Genomic DNA, 23,306 nt, shown 5'->3' on the forward strand with positions numbered 1-23,306 from the left:
TCTAGGGAGAACAGGAGTTTATTGAGTTTTATCTGTCTGAAAAGTGCTGGTGAAAAGTTGCCATTTCATGCTTTGTCTATAGACAAGATAGGTCGAGAGAGAAATTGTTGCAAAAAACAAGCTCATTTGAAAATGGAGTGTTTCTCCAGAACTTATTATTCCTAAGTGAACACAAATGTGAGAAGTTTTTACATGAAGCTAGTCCTTTTCATTGTCAGATGCAACATCTACACCTAAGGTCCCTCACAACTATTAAAATACTTCAGGCAGTATTAATACACGAGAAGCAATTAGTCATATCTTCAAGAAGCCAGGTATCCCAGCTCTAAAAGTGCATAATTTAAAACATTAGTAATGGAATATTTTGAAAGAACATCTCATTCAGTATTAATGCATGCCATTTTTACAAAAATATTCATTGCCTTTTGTAGGAACAACAACTTTCTTTTGTAGACAACAAAAAGCATGCTGAATGGTATCAGATCAATATAAATCTATTTTTAATGAGGTTTAAGACACTGTTCAAGTCCCATTAAGAGCAGCTTCCTCCAACTGTGCATCACTGTAGGCTTGCACAGCTGTTAAAAGTTTTTCACTAATGTGGCTTAGACTGGCCCCAAAATTAAAGCAGGGCATTAAGACCGGATCTTGAATTTTAGAAATCCTTCATTTGTTTAAATAAAATATTAAAAACCACTGTAATAATTAGGTATAAAAATTATTAAGTAACAAATTTGGGCCTAACTAGCACAACATACAGGTATTTACACAAATGCAGATTTGCTGTGGTCTTTAATACTGGGAAGACATCAGAATGTGAACCATGTGCTCAAGCCCACCCTCCCCTAGACCAAAAGACACAAAAACCTTGGGGAAGAGTAATATAAATTGCATGTCAGCTCAACTGCCCAAGTCAGCCTAACAGCATGGCTCAGCCTGCTTCAAAGTCAGCAACAGTCACGAGCAAACCAGGCTGGTTGCAGTTATTTTAGCAGCTGCACTTTAAGTAACACTGCAAGTAACTAATCACAAGTCAAGAAGGTATTTGTATAAAGCAGTTGATGACATCAATTTTCTAAATGGATGGTGATGAAATACACAGAAAGCCCAAAATGAAAGAGCAGATGAAGACATGAAATGTTAAAATGATGCGACAAAACAGATGTATAAATTAAAGAATGTTTAATCAAGACAATCCTTTTTCCTTTTTTTTTTCTTAAACAGAGGTTCTTCCAGAAATGTTTAAATTGGAAAATCAAAGCCTATTCCCACAATAGTGAGGCCACTTCTTTCAAGCAGCTCTGTTGAACAATTGTTACTAGGATCCTGAACTATTTAAATTTTCTATTGATATTTCTGAACTAAAAAGTTTCAAAATATTGTATAGATTTTATTTGTGCTCCACATATTACAAGCAATTAACAACACAAAGAAAGGTTCAATTCCTCAGCTAGAACACCAAACTCTATACCAAGTATTACATGTACACAATACTTGCACAGTGACAAGCACAAGGAAGTACTAGTTGAGCACTTACTTTCAGATATTCACACCAACTCTTAAAATCCACTTGAGTTCTCCCACGCCACCCAGGCTACAATTTAAGGCATCTCCACACAGCCATCCATCCACTGACCCACCCACTCCCATACACACAATTTATGCTGGAGGTGTTTACTCTTACAAAGAAATCACTATGTCAATCAGGTACCATTTATTATTTATCCCTCTAACTGTGTCAGCATTGAGATATGACAGTTAAACCAGTGTTAAATCAATACAATATTTACAGAGCACAGCACATTAAGCATGAGACACTCACTTGGAGGATAAAACCACGTTTTAGAGCAGGACAAAGGTCACCATTATTATGTGTTTGAAAACAGCTATTTACAGGTCCCTATGACATAACTATAGTCTGTACACTGTTCCAACGGGGCAGGCAGAAAGCAGGATAGGCATTTACTTTAAGGGAATTTAAACATACAATTTGGAAGCATATTATTATGCTACCCTGAATGCCATAAACCACCTTAACATTCTTCAAGGTGGTCTCATATCCTAGAATGGCATGTCCAGCTGATGCAAAACAGACAACACAACATTTACTTTGTGGAGAGTGCTTACTCCAGCTATTCAGACATCAGAACTTTGAAGGCAATTCGTCCCAGAAACTTGTCACGGTCATCTTGATTTTTTAAATTAGGTGAGCCCAGAATCTTACACTCAATTGCTATTTCTTCTTTGGTACCGTTGGGGCTAATTGCTAGTTGAACAGCCACTAGAGGCTGCAAATAGTGAGCCTAGTAAACAGAAAGATGGGGAAAATATTTGAGAGACCAGAATAAGTTAGCATTAAATTAACATTTAATCCACCAGAACAGTTAAGCAAAAAGCTACTTAGAAACCCAACTTTTCAAAGTCCAAACTGATTCAGGTAAGACACTTTATTTTCCCAGGTTAGAAACACATTCTTCATATTTCTTTACTAATATATTCAGCATAATTTTAGTCACAGACAGCATCTTGAAGAGACATATGACTTCACCGTTTTTTATTAGATCCAATTCTTCTAGAGACCTCCAATGAAAGAACCTCAGAAACAAGTGTCTTCCAACCTGTTCTACTGACTCCTCTGCCTGTTTTGGAACACTCTCCAACGTCAGAGTTGGGTTCATTGTACTGAGCAGCAAAAGACAAAAACCATCCTGGACCACAAAATTGCAGATACTAGCACTTTTCTGGCTCCTACCTGAACAAGGACAGGAAGTTTATTCAAATCTTCTCAACTCCTTTACAGAAGAAAGTAATTTAACATTTCCACACTGATATAAAAATTCTGTTGCATAGCCAAGAAATCAATCCAGACTCTTGAGACCTAGTCAAACATGCAAACTTCTCACAACTTTCCTTACCACCTCTTCTTTTCCTCACTAGCAAATATTAGGAGAATTAGGCCTCACATAAGCAAGAATCCATAAAACCATAGCCCCTGCTCCACATGACAAAGAGCATGAAAAGACAATGAACCAAAAACTGGGGAGGGAAAAATAATAATAAAAAAACTTTTTCTACATCACCTAATTCAAGCAAGGAATAGCATTCTTCACTAGTGTCTTTTCATAATCTTTCATTTTCGATCAGTATAGTAGCAAGATGGGAATTTGTTAGTAAAGTTTTTCATCCCATCCTTGGTACAAACTGGGTCTTGACATGTCAAGGTGCACAGATGCTGTGCTTTGCATTGCTTAGGGGAGCAGTGCTCTCCTTTTCTATTCTTTCATTCCAAGAACAGGATAGAGTCTGTACTGACTCCAGCTGCTGGAAGCACACACAATCTCTTTAATTTGCATGCCTAAGTGAATAGATGGAGTACCAATAAAATAACACGGCAACACAACAGAAAATGCACAACTGCCCAGAAGTAACATGAAAGCAAATGCTGAAGGAAAACAAGCTCCTTCCTCATTAGTAAAAGCCATGTGAGGAAAAAAAGGTTATGGAACTGCTACAGGTAGAGAGTACACTGGAAAAATAACTGACAGAAGGGTAACTTAATACAAAAATCACTTAGGAGAAATTACAAGCACCCACCATGGTACTCTATGGATCTATCAGATTTATGTTTGAAAAAGTACCTTTATCTTCAATTAGACTAAATAACTTGGTCATAATAGGCAATATAATTTCCTATTTTATAGAAGGTACAGATTTTCTGCATACAGTGATCACAAATTGATGCAAGAAAAAATTAAATTCAAGTTCCAAAAGAAACTGGAATTTTGATTCCATGTATACTGCGTTCATAAAGTATACAGTGAGTTTGGGGTTTTTACAACAAAGTTTTGGAAATCCCAAACCTATCTGCTGCCTTGAAGTCCTTCTTCATAAAACAGGGCAAAGAGAAAACATGACACACAGAGCCACAGAAAGAAAATATAATGAACACCACCATAAGGAATAGTAAACTTAATATCCTATACAAAAACACCCAAGATTAAGTACTAGAAAGTGTATTGTAATATGAAGACAGTTCACTTCCCCTGCCTTTCCCTGCACTCAAAAATACTCCAAAAGATTTCTATGAGCAAAAAAGAGCAGCCACTCTCAAGACTGCTGGTGTACAGCCACTCCTCCATCAGGACAATGTCCAGTTTGTTCATGTCTGCCAAAGCACATCTCCAGCCTCATGGAGTGCTGTGCAACATCTGTATCTCCAATATTCCTTAGCAGCACCTCATTACAAAGTCCAACCTTCAGAATTAATCTGCTACTAGCAGCTGCAAATGTACACAGAAACAAAACATTGAAAGTGAAGACCATCATTAAGGGATACTTACATGCAAGCTTTTCCCATAGTATGGGAAGTACATCAAGTCCATCATGCCATTAGGAGGAAAATAATTTATGTTAACCATGCCTTCTTCCTATAATTGCAGACAGCAACAAAAGTAGAAATTAACATTCACTCGCATAAAAACAAGTGAAATTAAAATGATAACCCAATGATGAAGTGCAAGATACCTAAAGAAGGGCAACTGACTTACAAACTCATAGAATAACCCAAAGTAGATTTCTTTTGGCAAATGTGTGGCAAACACTGCACACATCTGCAGTAGTAAGGATTAGCAGTACTGCTTAAATTGGCAATCAAGTCAAAGACAGCTTGCCTTCCCACTTATGAGTCAAAGAAATGAGGAGGGGGGAAGAGTATGTTCATTGTAATGAGTAATTTAACAACCCAACCCCTCCAATATTTAATTAAAATTCCAAATATCTCCAAGCAAGCCTGTGTATTTTGGTGAACCATGTTCATTTAAAACCAGGCTTTTAAGCCTCTCAAGCATGTAGTGATAAAAGCCTTCACAGAGAATGACACCTCTCTGCAACAGTGTCATTCCTAACATTAGGTGCCCTCTATCCTTCAAATACAGGCCAGATAAGAAGAAACCCAAATGGTTAAAATGGTGATATTACTGGAGTTACATCACCACCTCAGAGGAACAATATATACAGATGCAGGCATTATCACTCCACTGGCCCCTCCAATCCTAAATCCTGGAATAAGAAGCAGCTACCTACAAAGCTGCTGCCTAATTTCTAAGGAGTCACTCAATCCATAAAATATACAAAATGTATAGCTGTCCAGACACAGGTTATCAGTATAGCAATACACAAACACTTCTCCCTATATGCAACATTCTTCAAGCCTGTATATCCTGGCAGAATATCAAACTACTGCAAGTTCAAACCACCAGGAAATGCCCACAGCTAATGGGACTTTCTGTAATAAATTAAATATATTACCATAACCAAGAAAAATGTCATTAAAACAACCCCCCCAAAAAGCTAAAAGTAACCTCAGAACACCACTGCTTGTTCCATGTAACTCACAAGTTTGGAATGTATCAGAAAGTTTCATTGTTGTTTCTCTATTACCATACACAACAGCTAAAAATTTTAATAGATAGCGTACAAAATTCAGAAGACAATTGCAGTAAGATCAAAACATATTTAAGAACAAGCTACAGCTCAAGGTTATCTTCTTTTCACCTCCTCAAAAGAACACGTAATATTTTTTTAGGATATGGCCACATTCGCATTCCTTTGCAGTCAAAATTACTGCAATCATTAATATATGTTTATTAAGTATTTCAGACCTTGAGCTTGTATTTATAACTATTAAGCAGGAATATGTTGATTTTTGCCATTATTCTTTATTACACTTAAAGCTCATGCAGCTGAAAATACTCACTTTTCAAATATATTGCTAAAATAATGGTTAAATAATCAGCATATGGAATAATATAGGCAAAGTAAATAGGAGTAGTGCTTTCTGGAGCAGCTAAATACAAGGCATGCATGCAGTCATCACTATACACTAAATGTATGCATTAGGCTATCAGTGCAAGAGCAGGGAGGTTCTGGGACATGCAGCTGCCTATCTAGTGCAACTGCTGGGGGGAGGTTCCAGATCTTCTTGAGTAAACAATCCTAACTAATATCACTACATGAAAAAGCAAACCAAAAAACACCTAAATAAGCTGCATTTGCTGAAGAACTTCAAGAATCAGTCCATTAGAGAGTGTCACCCTTTCTGCTTATCACGTAGTTTCTACAAAGAGCTGCTGACAGTCAGCAAATCTAAAAATCAGACAACTTAGCTGGACAGACAGACTTCCACCTCACTAACTGGGTCTTAATCAAGATTAGTTTAGAAAGAAGAATTTGCTAGATGTTGAAATAATATAATAAAGATCCAAGGAAAGAACTTGAGAAGGAATGGTCTATAATCACTTTAGAAGAAATGGAGAAGATAAAGAGCAGCATCCATTAGTAGGAACTGTAAAATAACATACTTCTACACAAAAAGCAAGTTAACTCAGATCCTGAGTATGCTGACAAAAGCAAGGCATGTAGATTGTCATTCATACAGCCCCTCTTTATTCCTGTCAACTACAAAGTGATACATAACACCAAGTCAAGATGGTCAATAAACAGCAGAAAAAGAAGTGTTTTGGAATTAAGGCCTCTTTTCTCTAGTTAAGAACAAAAAAAAAAAAAAAAAATTACCAGTTTTCAGTAGAGGTTGTTTTAACTTGAAATAAATACTGCTGCAAGATATTCTAGCACATGTGAAACTGCACAGCTCTGGCCCCAAATTAAAGAACTAAAATGTTTCAAACTTCCTGGAGACAGAATCTTTTGTTGACTTGTTTCTTCGTGGAGATTCTCAACACTACAGATTACTTCCTACAGGATGCAAGAGGAAGAGCTAGCTGTAAAATTAGTGTCTGATACTGTGAACTTCCCTCATCTACAGAAATTACAGTGATGACTGCTTCAACTACATGAGGGCAGAAGAAGAAGCATCCCCAGCTATAAGTGTGCTGATTCTGAAATCACCCATCTATGTAAAATTTTTCCATTAAAAAAAAATCTCATATAAAAAGTGCAGGGAGAATAAAAAGGATTCACCTCACATGAGAATACCTGAAGAACATAAATTCTACACTGAAAAACTTAGAATGCTTCAGGTGGCCAAGACTGGCAGGATGTGCAGACAGAAGCTCTTAACCTAATTTTGTATTTGAGAGACTTGTAAAAGAAAAAACACCATTAAAAGTCACATGGTATGCCAAGTCCAGGTAGACACTTCTCCAAATTACTCTCAATATACACAGAATTGATGCACAGAAGTTCCATCTGAGCACGAAGAGAAACCTTTTTCCTGTGCAGTGTCTGGGCACTGGAATAGATTGTCCAGAGAGTGTGTGGAGTCTCCCTCACTGGAGATATTCCAGAAGTGTCTGGACACAGCCCTGTGCCACAGGCTCTAGGATGACCCTGCCTGAGTAGGGAGGTGGGACCAGATGACCACTGGGATCCCATCCAACTGTATCCATTCTATGACTCTTAATTGTAAGAAATATTTAAAAATAGAGATGAAAGGAAAATAAAAATCAGTGAACAGTAAATCTACAGGATGAATTCTAAAATTCTAACTGGTACCTAAGATGTCCTAAGAAAGTAAATTATTTGGAATTAGGGTGAGAACAGGCTAGTAAAGATAAAATAGATGCATTCCAAGTAGCAAAGCCTGACAAATACTTCTCTGGAAGTCACTAAATAACTAGTAAGATTAATAATTTTCAAATTCAAAACCATCTCATTTGTGTAGAACACAATTTGAAGTGGATACGGTAGCAGAACTTTGTATCTATAGAAAGAGGATGCAAGAAAAAAAATAAATCTCCATGTATCCCAAAGGGTAAAACAAACAAACAAACAAAAAAAAAAAATCAAAAACTGCCACCATTATCAATCAAGTTCTTATCAAGCTTACTGTTTTGCTAATGAAACCAGTTAAGAGAGTAAATAAAAGTATAATTTGCTTAGTTTTTACTATTGTCTCAGAGCATCAATAGGCAAAAGTTGAAGAAATACAATCATAAAATAGGATTGCCATAGATATTTTATAAATCACTTGAACATTAGCTCTCAACACAAGATATTTCAGGTGAAATCAAGATGACTGCTCTGGATCCTATTCCATGTTGCAATAAGGACTTGAGATGCAAACCCAAGTTTATTCATTGATGGCACCAAGCTAAGTAGTACAAAACACTTCAGAGAACTTGATCCCTTTAAAATGATCCAAAAAAATGGCAGAGGAGGGGCCAAAAAGATATTGAAAGTTGTGAATTTCAAGAAATCACATCTACAAATACAGATTGGGAAATAACCAGAAAAATTATTTAAGTAGTAAAACAAAATAAAGACTAGTGTATTACAAACAAAATCACCTGGCTTTCAATGTGATCACAAAGGGAGAAATGCTGTCATTAACAATACCTCAGCTAGTGGCAAACTTCTGTCCAGTTTGGGCTATCACATTGCAAAACAAATTATAAATTAGACAAGTCAAAGGAAAAAAGAGTACAGTAGAAGGAGCTTAATTGCTTTATATTGTTTAAGAGAACAATGATGTGCGGTTTGTGAATGGAAGGAAAAAAAAATCAACTTCAAGTAAGAGGAGGAATCGCCTTTGATTGCTATGGACTGCCATGGAGTGATCAAAACTTTCAAAGACTCCATAAAAAACAACTGTTGAAGTCTGTGCCTACCACAGGTATCTAGGATGAAGGCAGAAACCCATAGAGGTGTTTTTCTCATTAACTGCTGATATTTCCCAGCCTACACTTTTATCAGTCACCAGAAGCTAAAAGCCAGGACTCTGCCTCTTGCTCAAGCTAGACTTACCAAGGCTTTCACTGCTCCCCAAGCAGTCTAGGAAAAACACCCATAAGTCAAAGCAATTATTATAATTGCAATAAAACATTCTGTATAAATCCATTGGTACATAACAAAATATGCAAAGATTAGCTGTTATTAAAAGTAGTTTATACTTGATTTGAAGGCAACTTTTACTTGAGCAGTAACATTAGTTTTCACACACAGTTGTCTTACCCATCATTTATAAAATTGTCTAAGGTGCACTTGCAGCATGGAGAAAAAATAAAAATACAGGTTATGAAATGGGAAAATAAAATATAATAAATAAGTAAACAAAACCACAAAAACAGATCTGCATTTTCCTCAACTCTAAACCAAACCAGGTAGCTCAAACACATCTAAGGATGAAAGAACAACCAAAAAAATGTTTCTATAAGTACACTGAAGAAATTAAAGACAATAAAACTAAATTAGACACAAAGTAAGATGAAAAACACAAACAGAAGTACAAAATCTCTAAGAAGGGAAGAGTGAAATAAGCTACTTCATTATTCCTCAATCACAAGGAAAATAAACAACACACTTATTTCTTACATTCTGAACTGACCTTAGGTGTACACTCTATACGTGGCTCTCCTTCAGGCTTTAATCCAATTATCTAAAAGAGACAAAGTTAAAATATTTACAGACCATTTTTACAGACTGAATTATAACTTTTCCCTCACTAAATATAAGTTCATACAGGGATCAAATCTATCCAGTGTCATTAACTGAACACAATTTTAAACTAGGACTAAGATTTAAAGTATTGTTAAATTAAATAGCTCACTCAGTTTAACTCAAAATAGTAGTACAGTAGTCACAAAGTACTGTTTTCTTATTTTACATTTAGCATGCAATTTTAATGGCTCAAACCAGTCAACAATTCATGTAACATGCAACATCACTGAAAATTCAAATACTTTGTAAAGCTTTCCTCAACATTCATAGTTTAAGAGTTACAGAATGCATTACATTCTAGTTAGAGCTCTGGAACACAGACATGACGTAAAACCCTACTTTGCAGACTGGTTTAGAATCTGTTTCATAAAACAGCAAATAAAAGCAAAGAAAAGTATACTTCTTAAAATGGGATTCAGATACTCTGGTGCAAGCTGTCAAAGCCAGTACTTGTAAGTATTAGAATGCTCAAAAAGGTCACTTCATACTACTCTCCAAAATTGCTCAATGTTTCAGTAAATTGTACTGCTCAAAAATGCAAATATCTTGAGTAGCAAACTGAATGTATATTTCAGTCCTTTCCACAGTAATTTTTTCATACAGCAGTAGTTGATAGCACTTGTATTAAGAAATAAAAATATAAGTATGCACTTACTCTATTCATTTTCACAAGCACACAGGGAGTTCCTTTAGAATAGCCAAAATTTGCATCTTCCTTCCCAGAGCACTGTCCAAGCTGAGAGATGTTAAATCGACAAGCCTTTTTAACAGCAGCATCACTCTGATCAAAGATCTGTCCTGGGGTACACACTATGTTTTGGGACTGCTTTGAATCATTATATGCTATGAAACAAAAACAGATTGTAAATCAATGGTACAAAGCATATAAGTAGCCAAAACCTGCAATGCCTATATAAATAATTATTGTGTTACTTCCCTAATAGTTTTCTCAAAGAAGTATTTTCAGAGCACTGCCTTTTACATCTATCTTAAACACTTTTTCCAAGCATATAGACAAGTAGCAGTGTACTGGAATGAAAAATAAGAGAGTATTACAGAAGAATTAATACTTTCCTGCTTTTCAAATTGTAACAATCACAACTTCTGTACAATACTGTACACATTCTGTACATTAATTTCTGTACATAAAATTAGTACATATTTTAAGCCAATAATGTATTAAATACAATCAAGTTTTTACCAGGAAACTCAACCAGCTTACCCTTTGCACCTGTTTCTTTTGCAAATACACAGATAAAGTTAAAAGTATTTCAATAATTAATATTAAATTTACATTTACATCAGGTACTGTAATTTATATTAACATCTCAAGTTGTTTTGCACTTTCCTGTGCTCCTGAAGTGCATAGACCACACTGTCACAAATGCTAAATTACTTCCATTTAAGATACTTCATGGTTTCTTCTCTTCCCTTACACCCCAGCTCCCAGCTAGTAAGATACAGTGGAAAAAGGGAAAGTTCATCCTCAATGCAAGATCCACAGAACTGCAGGAGAGGCAGGTAGTCATGAAATGCAGCACTCCTCCCAGGAACCCTTAGAGAGCTCTGAAAGAAAAGTCTACTCACAGAAGCTTTTAGCAGGCACCAAAACTATGAATATAGAGAGATTCAAGTGTAGCTATAGCTAACAAAGCAACTCATGCACACAGGTGAGATTTCACAGCACCTTCTTCATTCTGGCTTACAACTTTTCTGAGGGGTTAAACTTATTAATATTTTCAATTTATTTCCATATAATTAGAGTAAGTGTACATATAGGCACATATATAAAATAATGCATTAAGACTCCGAAATGACTTGGGCAATTCTAAGCAACTTACATTCAAGGAAGTTTTGAAGTGTAGTAACATATTCTGAATATGACTGGCTGTCACTCCTGTTAAAGTAAAATTCCAATGCAGTGTCTGGCTTTGGTGAAATCATAAGTCCTTAAAAAGAAAAGAGTTCAAAGTTAGGAACTAAGCAACTTATCTTTCCTTCATCACTCTAACCCCTACTCAAATAGCCCTAAATTGGAAAATGTCTATCATCTGTAAAGAAACATTAATGTTGCCCCTATATTCCACAGTATTGGAAGATGCTTCCTGTTTCCAGTAATCAAAATCAGCATTATATTAATTAACATTTAAATCCAACCCAATGTATAACTGCAATTCACAAACCAAACCAAGTGATTAGAAAAAGCAAAATCACAAGTTTAATCACTTTCAATCAAAGATTTTTATTGATCCGCTTTCCACGCTCAGCAAATTAAGCTTAAAAAATAATTGAAAAAAAAAATCCCAAAAGCACACTCAGAAAATCTTCAATCAATAGTTGAAAGCCTTATGCAATACAAAGTGAAGCTATGATCGCATTATTCTCCTAGAAACACAAAAAATTATTTTTTTTTAATTTGATTATGCATAAAGGTGGCTTGAAAGTCACCCCAGTCAAAACAGACAAGCCAAGTTAGTTTTCAGCTTTCTCCTCAAACAAAGTTTAGGTGCCACCTGTTCCATGGAGAATGCAAGACACTTCCCAGAGCTCGGGAGCTGGGCTGGGAGCTCGGAGCTGCCTCCCTGTGCCACACGGGTGTCCCTGGGGACTCCGGCTCAAAGCGCCCACGGCCGCAGCCAGAGCTGGGAGCTGCCGGGCCACGGAGCACCACGGAGCACCATCCTCAGCCCCAGCTGAAGGATCAACAAGGCACACGTGGAACAGAGTAAGCATGGCCCTCTCAAGGGCTCAACTGCCCCTGCTTCCCAGCATATGGCCCAGAAAGCTGCAGAGTTCATTCTTTGGGATTTCTCTGGAGCAGGTGAAAGCAAAAAGCACACTGACACACCCAGCCTGCACCACCAGGAGCTGTCACTTACACAGGTACCTGATGCTTCTATCACTCATCACAGCTTCAGCAGCAGATGAAATAGCACCTGATATGGCAGCAGAGATTTAAATGATTTGATCAAAGTAAAATTTGGCAAAAAGAAAGAAGCTGCAATTACACAGCAATTGATTGTATGATCTTAGGATGCCATGTTTTCCTGTCCTCTGGCAAAAATCAATTAAAACTAGATTAATTCAATTTAAGGCAGATAACAAAAATCACACAAACAAAAACTTAAAACCAGGCCTTCTTTATGAAAAAGTAAAGATTTAAGAAAGTAAGACTGCAGTGGGAAGATAGTTTGGTTATCGCTGTTAACCATCACAGTAAGGATTTGTAAAGCCTATCAAGAGTGTAGCTCAGCATCCAAGTCTGTTAAAGATTTACCTACAGAAATGGCCAAGCTTCTCACCCAAAGGCAGAAATTATTTACAAATACTTGCAACTTGCAAATAATAAACATCTATACTAGAAATTCACATCCAAAAATACCTTTCAGCTTTTAAAAAAATCGAGATACAATTTAAAGTTTTTTATTCTAGGTATTTTATAGGATTCCAAATCAACCATAAATCCTCGTTTTTGCAATAACAGCAATTAAATTATTTTCATGGAAGCCACAAGTAAAGGCCTTAATGACTGACAGTCCATATAAAACTACAAACACTATTTTGGCTGCAGACTACTTTGCATCATTACAGTAATTTTCTGGCTTTCACACTGAACTGAGATCCAACAAAATAAATGGCAATTAGTAGCAGGGCTGAAAAATCACTGAAGAGTTTTTACACATTAAGAGCTTTTAGGGGACAAGAGATTTATGTACAGAACTAGAATGTAAACTAAGGACTTAGATGGTATTTTTCAAAGGGAATATGACTAACTAAACTAGTCATCAATGAATGAAAAAATAATTTCAAGACATTTACTGCTTCAGGGGAACATCAGAAACATCCTATGAAGAGGGAACTACTCCACTTCCAGTGGATTATATTCTGCCTAAAAACTATGATGCAAATTCTACCAAAAAAGCTATTTGAGGACTGATGCATAGACTGTGAGAGATGCAGGATTTGAGCTCTTCTAGAGGAACAGAATTAACTGCCTCAGCACAGGATCACATCTAGGATTGCAGAAGAAATTACATTATTTAACAATTCCAGGAGGGATTTAACAAAAAAGGTTTCAAAATCATCTGGACTTGATTTATACTATTACACCCCAGTGTACAATGCAAGTCAGATATCAATTATCAAACAAATCAACTGTGAGATTGCCAAGTACATTTAATATAAGAGCAGAACCTTTGACCTACGGCATCCACGTTTTGTGTGTAGATTTTAGGGTTTTTTAAAGAATTTGAGTTTACAGCCAGGAACATTACATGTCTCACTGTAAATGAAAAACGACAGAGTTAAGGAGAAACATTAAAACAGAAACAAGCAATTTGATTACCTTTAATGTATAAGTTACTAAAGACATCATTAATAAAGAGATTTAATTCAGAAATGTTACAGGAATTCTTCAATTAAAAACTAATTGTGGCATACACACTTCTAAAATCAAACATCCCTTATGACTTATTTCAAAGCCAAGGAAAATCAATACTCTAAACTACTTGAGAACAAATGTCACTCAAGCCTAACATTAAACCACAGCTATCCACAGCTCCATCCACTACAATGCTACTGACTTCTACAACAGACACATTGGAAATGGGGAAAAATGGTCAACTAAGCCACTTCTTTTCCCCCTCACTTATTTTTCTTCTCTCTTTTTAAAAAAAAGTTAATTCTTTACAGCATCTAGTTCATTCTTATCTTGAAAAAATGGCACAAAACCTCAGAATCCCTTACAATATGACACTTGTTAGAGAAGCCAGAACACTATACCAAAATACATTCTGTTAAGAATCCAGAGATGTTTATCACACTGACCCAACTGCAACTTGCTCACACAAAGATCACTACCATCTTCAGTGTGGATACAGCTGCAAAATGAAGTTTAATTTTAAGAGCTTTGCATTCAAGAGAAGGAAAAAAATATTCAAAAAAATGTTGTCTCACTTCCACCAATATATTATTATACTGGGGAAGACAACCACCTTATTACTCATTCTTATTTGTACAGGGCTGTTTTTTCTAACATACAGTTCCTTGAAACAGCCAGCAGTGAGACAGGTAGGCCGTACACAAAGGAAGCAAGACACCACTTTCAGTGGTAGCTCCATGTTACACAGACTCGGCTTCATCATAAAACAGGACCCTTTCTCTAGTGTAGCAGTTTCTCTATGTAACAGGTCTACAATCCCTGAAATTTACAGTCATTCCATGTCAGCTGGAAACTACCTAACATACTAACAAAAACTCTGCACATCCCTCTGTCCCATAGTCCTCATGTGCTCTTGAGCAGATCACATAAACAGTTACAGCTTTCCTGTACCTTCTGCAAAGTATCAAACACTCATCAAAGTGGTCTTCCATCTGATCCAAGAGAACTGGTTTAAAGTACCTTTACAGCAATCTGGTTAAATTATAAATCCACTTCTATATCAGCATGCTGTGTGGATATGCAGGCAAAACTGTGGTCTATATGACAAAAACCACTGACAGGAGCTTAGAGGAAAAGACAGCAATAGTACATATACACGAAAAGCTTCTGCCTGAATTTATGCTATAAACATATATAACTTGCCACAACAAATTTTACTTTTGCAACCTGCAAATAACTGCACAGTGACCATGATCTCTCTCCAGTAAGTAGTTCACACTTCAGAAAAGCTCTCAAATGAACCTCAGTTGTTAACTGGACAGAGGCTTATGAAAAAAATAAATACAGTGTTACCTGGACTAGAAATGCGGTCACGGTATTTCGGTATATCATTGCTCAGCGTCTGAAGCATAACCCACATTGTGAATGTGAAGAGTGCTGCTAGGAAGCCATAGAATACCAGATAGAATAGCAAGATCAATCCTGTAAAGAAAAGGATAAAATTACTGGTTTTGTTTCATCTAATTCCATTATCTATTTTGAAAAACAAGAATGGGAAATTAGCAATGCAATGTTTGTAATCACATATACGCCTCTAGCATACATATGTAATGCACAGTGCACAATAATGCATACAAAGAGGTTTCCTTAATACTTTCTGGTTCCTAAAGCTTATAGGGCATTTTGACATCTCTATTTTTAAATGAAAAGCATTAAAAACCACTCTTTGGACCATATAAGAAAGCTGGCAAAAATGCCTAAGCAGTGCATTAGGAAAAAAAACAAAACCTGTCCCTTCTTTACTGGAATTTTAGCTTTGTATTTGGTTGTTGGGAGGATGAAAGAACTGAGGGAAAAGATAAAATTATTATACTGGATCCAGACCAGGGAGGAAGCAATTGGTGCTATAATAACATAGCTGATACTTGAGAGAACTCCACACAGAGCAGTCCTTCACACATGTCCTGTTACAAGATACTCCTCAAGGTGAAAATGCCTCCTGCACATGTTTTTGAAAACAAACCAAGCCTTCTCTTCAGATTTTTCCAGCCTAACACACACCTGCTTTACCAATCTACCCTGGGGACCCAGCAACCCCACCAAATAGACAGATATTATCAGCTACAACTTGTTTCATTAACTGAGGACTCAATACCAACCTAAAAAAACTGTGTGGGATTCTGTTCTAAGACTGAGCACGTGAGACTTAAGGACATATGCAGAGACTTTGCAAACAAGAATGGGAGCTATTAAAAGTACTGAGGGGACTGGATGCTTGGACTGAGAGTCATCTTGAAAACCATTCCAATTCAAAAAATATAACCAAATGTTGACACAAATTCATTTTGCGTTGGATATTCTAGCTGTAAGTGTGCTATCAGAAGCCAGAGATGTAAATCAGCTATGGAGCACTTCAAAACCACTATGCAACATCCTATCACTGATACTTGATTTGTGAGAGAATCAAGTGCAGAACTTTTTAACCTTTCACAGAAAAGGAAAGAGCAAAAGCAAACAACTGTACCCCAGTGCTATGTACTATCCACTGGAAGATGACAGAAGGAAGCCTAAGCCCTGGCTCCCATCCCAGAAACTGCTTGCATTTTGCACTGAAAAAAGTCTCTAGTGTAATATGGTCCCCAGAGACCAATGACTCCTAAAAATCCAAGTACCTGTTTTATTTCTCCCAAAAGAACTCTGTGTACATCTAATAAAATAATGACGTGCTTTCCAAATTCTTTATTGTAAGTAAAGTTCTCAACAGCAACCAGCTGAATGCCAGTGGGATTTTAGCTTTCAGTCTCACATGTTGTAGAAGTTACCTATCAATCTGCAATAACCTGAAAATGATCAGCTGTTTAAAACACACTTGAAATCACCAGGATGTAAGAGTCTACACAGCAATTAGAAGTAGCAAAGTATGCAAACACAAAAACAAGATTACTCTATAATGAATAATACAGCTGGACATTTATTGTGAAGGTTACTTAGGAGCTATTTAGCTGTTAAAATGAGAACATAAAGCCAAATAGCAGAAATTCTAGTCAACAAAAGCCATTACAAAAATTGCATCTGTATTTGGCACAGCAGCAGCAATTTGTTTTACCTATAAGCTTATAACTTCTTTAACTGGATTCAAAACAGAGCAAGGATCTTCTGGTTAATATCCAAAGTGTTCTGAGTATTATGAAACCAACCAAAAAAAAAAAAAAAACCCCAAAAAAAACCAACCTCCCTTACAAAGCCTCTGGTCAGCTCTCATTTTGATCCATACAAGCTAATCAACTATTGGATATTTTCATCAAACTGTCTAGAAAGTATACTTTCCATCAAGGGAACAAGAAATTTATTGAACAGTCCCAATGGAACAGAAGAATTTGACATGTCAGACAAGACAAACAGCTACCAAAAATCAATGAAATTATTTCAGAATACACCCATATTTCTAGAACAATATGCCAAACTTCATTTGAAAAAGAAAAAACTGATGGGTGTAACATGGGCAATCAGAGCACCGTGGTGTGCAGCTCTAAGCAGACAGGGCCCTACGAAGAGTCCTGGTTTGGCCAACACTACCACATCACCTGCATTCCTGCCTCGGAGCTGCCAGAAGGGGCAGCTCTCCCCCACCGGTGGGGTCACTGGTGCCCAGCCCACCCGCACAGCCCCTTCCCCAGCAAGGGGCAGAGCTGGGACCCCTCACAGCCCCGAGGGAGCACCAGAACAGGGTAACAGTGACTGGTCCCCACTCGGTGATGGACACTGCGCTGGCAGCAGCACCTTCCCCAGCCCCCGTCCCTCCCAGCAGCAGCCCAACCACCGGGCATTGCAGGAACATGGCTGGAAAAGGCGGCTTCTGTTCACAGCCCTGAAGCTCCACCGGCCTCCCCCAGCCCAGCAAAGCACATCCCTGCTCACATACAGATTATTTTTAATCTTTATTTTAATATAGCTTGTAAATGCACCGCAGAACGCTGACCACTAAACTGACCCATTTACACTACTTTGCCACATTAAAGAGGGAAAAAACAAACAACAAAAATCCCCTGTGCAACTTCCAACAGCCCCAAACTGAGTAAGCTGCTCTTTGTGAGCCTATTAGTACTAATTATCCTTAGCTAATCACAGTGTGCAAGCCATAACCTGTCAAGAAACTCTGCCAAAATAATTTCACATAACACTGGATTTCTTGTCAGGAAACAAGATGTACCCAACTAACAGTGAAAAGCTATCTTCTATACTTCCTCCAAACAAAGTACAGCTTCCACATCTAACATGCAATCCAACTCAACTGTTGCACACCAAAACAATAACAGAAGAAAAACTTTAAATTATGAATGGCAATTTACCTAGTTGTTTTGGTTTGCTTTTCTTTTTGCAAGGTATCACCATACCAAAAACACTTCTTCATATCCTAACCACATCGACACGCAAGTCAAATCTGGAAAACTTCAATTTCTGGACCAACATATTGGTACTGTGATTAGCTGAAATTAATTCGCAGGAATAAAAACACTTCTCCACTGTGAAAAACAGAATTTCTGACCGTGGTGAATGCAAGGTATCACATGCCTGGCTATCATTTCCATGGAATACAAGCTTTCCAAACATGAAAAGCATGTTACTCTGGCATAAATCAGACTGGCAAATCTACCTGTTTATAATGCACAATTATTTATATACAGGTATCAATATAAATTCTCCCTCAAACAGGGTAGCAACTATTCAACATTACCTGCAACAACAAAAATTGAATTCTGGTTTTATGGTTTGGTAGATTCCATGCTGCACTGATCCTATCACCTGCATCACTGTCCTTCAGCATCTTCAAGTGGGATTTAAACAGCCAAGAGATGTTCCTACTGACTTCCACTGTTCCAGTACCAGGAACATCAAACAGTTTTAGTCCACCTGCAGACAACTTCCTTACTGTGACCTAACATAACTATACACATGAAATAATCACTAATCTTATCTCTTGGACACTCAATAATTACAGTTTTCCAGGTTTGGATGACAGCAGAAGGAGGAAGAGAAAGACTTGGAAGAAATATAACCTCAGTCCCATGTTATGTTCTATGATACAATAAACCAGGGCTCCACAGAGAATATGGCTACACCTCAGGAGACAATAAAAACTTTCAAGTGCAACACCTGTGAAGAATCACAAAATCCAGGGTCTGATGCTATGATGAAGCATTTAAAACACCCCCGTGCCTCCCCCCCACCCAAAATACACTTAATGTACTACTAGAGCATACTGATTGATTTCTGCAAGAAGACAAAGCAAGATGCCTTTTTTCAGAGTGATCTGAGTCAAGGAAAATAAAAATATTCTACTGCAATAGCAGATAGTGATGTCAGAATGTTTAATATTACACTACTCATGAAGAAAGCTAAGGCAATAAATCCCTGCTCAAAACACCAATAAAGAAGACAAAATAACCATGTCAGAAAAGCAGTTAAAATTCTGGCAGCACTTCTTTTGTCTTCACTGAATTCGAACCTGGAATTCAGTGAGGACAAAAAAAAGGAAGCAAAGCTGGATCCTTTGCTATGGCAGCCAACAAGAATTTATTTCCACTGACACGGTGGAAAGTCTCCTTAAAAATAAGGTATTGGGGTTTGTCGGTGGGGTCTTTGTAATTACAAACACATATATGCACCAAAGGATACAACTATTTTCAAAAGAAAATTCAGTAGGTCTGAATTTCTATATACTTCAAGGCAATGCCACCTCTACCTCAAACACCCTTACACAACCAGCTTTACAGAAAGACTTGAATACACTTGACATGACATCTAGTGTGACCAGAGATTAAATATTGCTACAGCCTGCGTTGCCCATCCTTTTTGGCAAAAGTTTATTTTCCTGTAACCTTATGAAAAAAGAATTTAAAACCTTATAAGACAGTGCACACATCGAGTATGCAGTGAGCATCTCATTACAAGACGTTTATGATCATCTCACCCCATTCTTGCTAACTCTAGGCAGACACAGGCACTTTGCCATTACAGGCAGAGACAGATGCTGTTCTTCCCTTTACTTTGAGAAGGCCCCACCCTGCAGACTGCAGAATCCTCCTTTCTCTGCTCAACCCTATTATATCCCACCCTCATTCCCATCCCCTCTTGGAGACCATCAGCATCCCTCATTCCTTGCTGCTGACAACAGCACAGCCTCAAATCAGCAGCTTTTCCCAGTATTTTCTCTTTTAATAGCAACAATGACTATGCAAATAATTAAAAATAGAAGAGTTTGCAGGGGGGGTGTGTAGGTTTGGATGTCAACTTGTGAAAGGTTCAAACTGAAGTACCCCTAAAATTTGCAAAAATATAAGGTCTCCAATTTTTTTCCTCAAGAGGAGACACTATATAGGGTTTGCACCAAGCTGTGAAAAGCAACTCTACCAAACTCTAAACTGCAACCTGTTACATGACAAATGAGTGCAGGAACCACTTGTGTTTGATCTTTTCACAAATCATGACATGGAGATGGCAGAGGAGTACTCCAATGCCATAAAATTGGAATTCACAGCGAATCACTGCCTTGCAGTTACCATTTACATAAGCACCCCTGGACTATGCCAGACTAGGGCAAAACAGGCACATACTGAGAATAATTACTTAACAGTTTCTCTACTGCTCCTGTCTTAATTCTGTGAGGAAGCTGTCTTGAGACAAGAGAAATATGCACGGAAGAACCAGAGCCAGCTGAATTCTCATGGTGCTGCCCCTGGAGACACAACGACCCAGCAATAAGAGCTCTCCTCCCCTGTGTCTTTGCCTTTCAGCCCAGAGATCAGCAACAGAAAAGGAACTGTAGTCAGTGAGAGAGAGCTCTAAGCTCACACCCCTACGGTAAGAGCAGGAGAACAAACCCTGAATATTCTCCTGTGCCAACAGTCACCCAATTAGTGTCTTGCCATTAAAAATTCAAGCCAAACAGAAAGCCACACACCACACCCCAAAACAGACTATAATTAAATTAAAGAAGCACAGTATGTTAATCATGCAATGCCAAAACAAACAAGTATTGATGAAAAAATACACTGAAAATACGGTGTTACTGAACACTCACTTTCTAATGTCTAGGCTGAGGAAGTGGTATATAGTAGTAACCACATGCCAATCACCTGAACTACTAAATAAAACTTCTTAATGAAGTAAAATCATTTGACTTGCCTACACAAAGCAAAAATTATTCAAACTGTCAACAGATACTTTCTCAAGTAACTGTAGAAACTCAGTTACCAACTAAATCATCTCAACTTCAAATGCTATCTATTGGCCTTGGTCTAACATGGACTAGTAACTTCCTAAGTGACTTATCCTACTAGACAGGTTTAAACAGAGAAGATTTCACGTTCACCTTTTTAAAAAAATTCAACAGGCTCGCAAGCTATTTCCAACATATCTACCGTCTGTGTTGTTCAGACTCATGACACAGCCAGACTTCTGCAATCCACACACCCAACCCACGCACTTGAGGAAACCTGCCTGTACAGAAAGATCACTAGACAACAGCATAGTGGAAATTTCCTATCCTTTGCTATTCAACTGGCAGAGTGGCTGCAAGCTCTTATTTCCATTTGAATGGAGGGGAACTCCTGTCAGAGCTCGGGCCCTTTCCCGACAGACAGGAGACAGGGGCACGGCAGAGAAAGCACAGCCCATGCACAGTCCGCTTAAAGCTCCTCCTCGCAGTTTCAACATCAGCATTCATTGAGATCGTGTCAAGGCCAAGGATGTATTGGCCTGTTCCTTAACACCACGCTGAGACTCTTGTTGGTTTTGTAAGCACAACTATTAAGTATCCCAACTACATCCAAGTTCTGGGAGGAGACGCAGCATTTTCTGAAGTCAGTAAATATGTCCCATGAGGGCTGAAGAAACATCCTAATATTAAGCATTTGTACAACTATTTAATATGAGAAAACACACTCGGAAAAGCCAAATATTTTTATTGGAAGCAACCAGATTACGATAACATGCTTTCCAGCTCACAAGAAAGCAATAGGATGACTACCTGAAAATAGGAAAACAAACACTGCCTTCACAGTCTTTACTGGAGAGCCTTCATTTAAAGCTTCCTTTAAGAAAATAAAAGGCCCAAGAGCCCTACGCTGGAACAAATTTAGCACGATGACGCACAACCCCACACAACGATCACTTTCTGGAATTGGGGCTCATGAACTTTTGGGGAGGAGGGTTGGGGATTTTCCTTTACTGTCTCTCCCCGAGCTGCAGCTCCAAGTACAAAGGCGATTGGCGCCCATTCATTCTGGATTCCGTGCGCCGCTGGAGCGCGGGGGGGCGCCGGGCACGGCGGGAGCGGGGGAGCTGCCCCGGCACGCGCAGGCTGCGGGCGGCGCGGGCGATGCCGCGGGCGGGGCCGCCCCGCACCTCGCGGCGGAAACCCGTCACGGCCGCATCGCGGCGGCCCCCGGCAGAGCGCGCGGGAGAGCAGCCCGCGGGCCCGCACCGGTTGCGGGGCGGGCGCTGAGTCATCTCGGGACGCGGCCCGGGAGCTGCCCCTTCCCCCGACCCCCGCCGCCGCTATCACGGACGGAGCTATTTTTAGACCAGCGGTTGTAACGGACTCCGGGGCGCGTGCGCCGCCGCAGCCGCCTCACCTGGCGCGTGCCACCCCCGCATCCCCGCGGGGACCCTCCCGCACCCCGTCTCCTCATGCCCGCGGGGGGTCCTCCCGCATCCCGCCCCCTCATCGCCGCGGGGACCCTCCAGCCCGCCCCCTCATCCCCGCGAGGGGCCCTCCCGCATCCCGCGCCCCCCACCTCCCGCGCTCGGCCCCACTCCCCGCCGCCCCTCGCCTTCGCCCCGCCCCGCCCTTGTCCCCCGCGGCAGCGCTTACCCCAGCTCTTCGCCGTGCGCCCCAGGAACTCGCCGCTGTTGGGGTTGTAGATGAACTGCCGCCACTCGGCCATGCTCTGGCGGAAGGGCTTCTTCGTTTCCTTAGACATGGCGAGGCGAGGGGCGGCTGCGTCGCGCACTCCGGCGGCAGAGCCTCCCCGGCAAAAAAAGCCGCAGCCAGCGCCCGCTCCCAACCGCTAAGTAACTGCGGCCGCGGCGCCCGGCGGGAGAGCGGGCGGGGGCCGGGCACGCCGGGACCTTCCCCAATCCCGCCCTCCTTCCCTCTTGGCGCCCCCGCGCCGGGCGGGCCCCGCCGCGCTCCGCCCACGGCCGGTCCCCGCTCGCCGCGCGCGCCCCCTGCCGGCCAGCGCCGCCCCGCTGCGGGGCAGAGCGAGGGCAGGGGCACGGGTCGGGCCCGCCGCAGCGGCAGCGCCGGGCGCGGGCACGGCGCGGGCCCCGCACGGCCACAACGGCCCGGCCGCCGCTCCCCGACCCTGCCGGGGCCCTCCCAGGCCGGCTCCGGCCCCCCGGGATCCGGCGATGTGCCCGGCCGGTGCAGCACCAGGGATGCTGCGCGGCGGGGCGGGTCCTGATG

At 39.8% G+C, this 23,306-nt stretch overlaps 1 protein-coding gene across 1 annotated transcript; it reads right to left on the reverse strand.

Moving 5' to 3' along the window:
• ATP1B3 (ATPase Na+/K+ transporting subunit beta 3) lies at positions 1-22,993 on the reverse strand. The gene is made up of 7 exons (XM_079314733.1): positions 22,713-22,993; positions 15,191-15,319; positions 11,298-11,405; positions 10,112-10,299; positions 9,344-9,394; positions 4,341-4,427; positions 1-2,303 (listed from the first exon to the last, which is right to left on the reverse strand). Exons 1-7 carry the CDS (start codon positions 22,819-22,821, stop codon positions 2,133-2,135), a joined length of 843 nt encoding a protein of 280 aa, XP_079170859.1. The 5' UTR covers positions 22,822-22,993; the 3' UTR covers positions 1-2,132.
• Positions 22,994-23,306: the final 313 nt, after the last annotated feature.

This window comes from Erithacus rubecula (genome assembly GCF_903797595.1).
Source record: "Erithacus rubecula genome assembly, chromosome: 11".
Taxonomy (NCBI): domain Eukaryota; kingdom Metazoa; phylum Chordata; class Aves; order Passeriformes; family Muscicapidae; genus Erithacus; species Erithacus rubecula.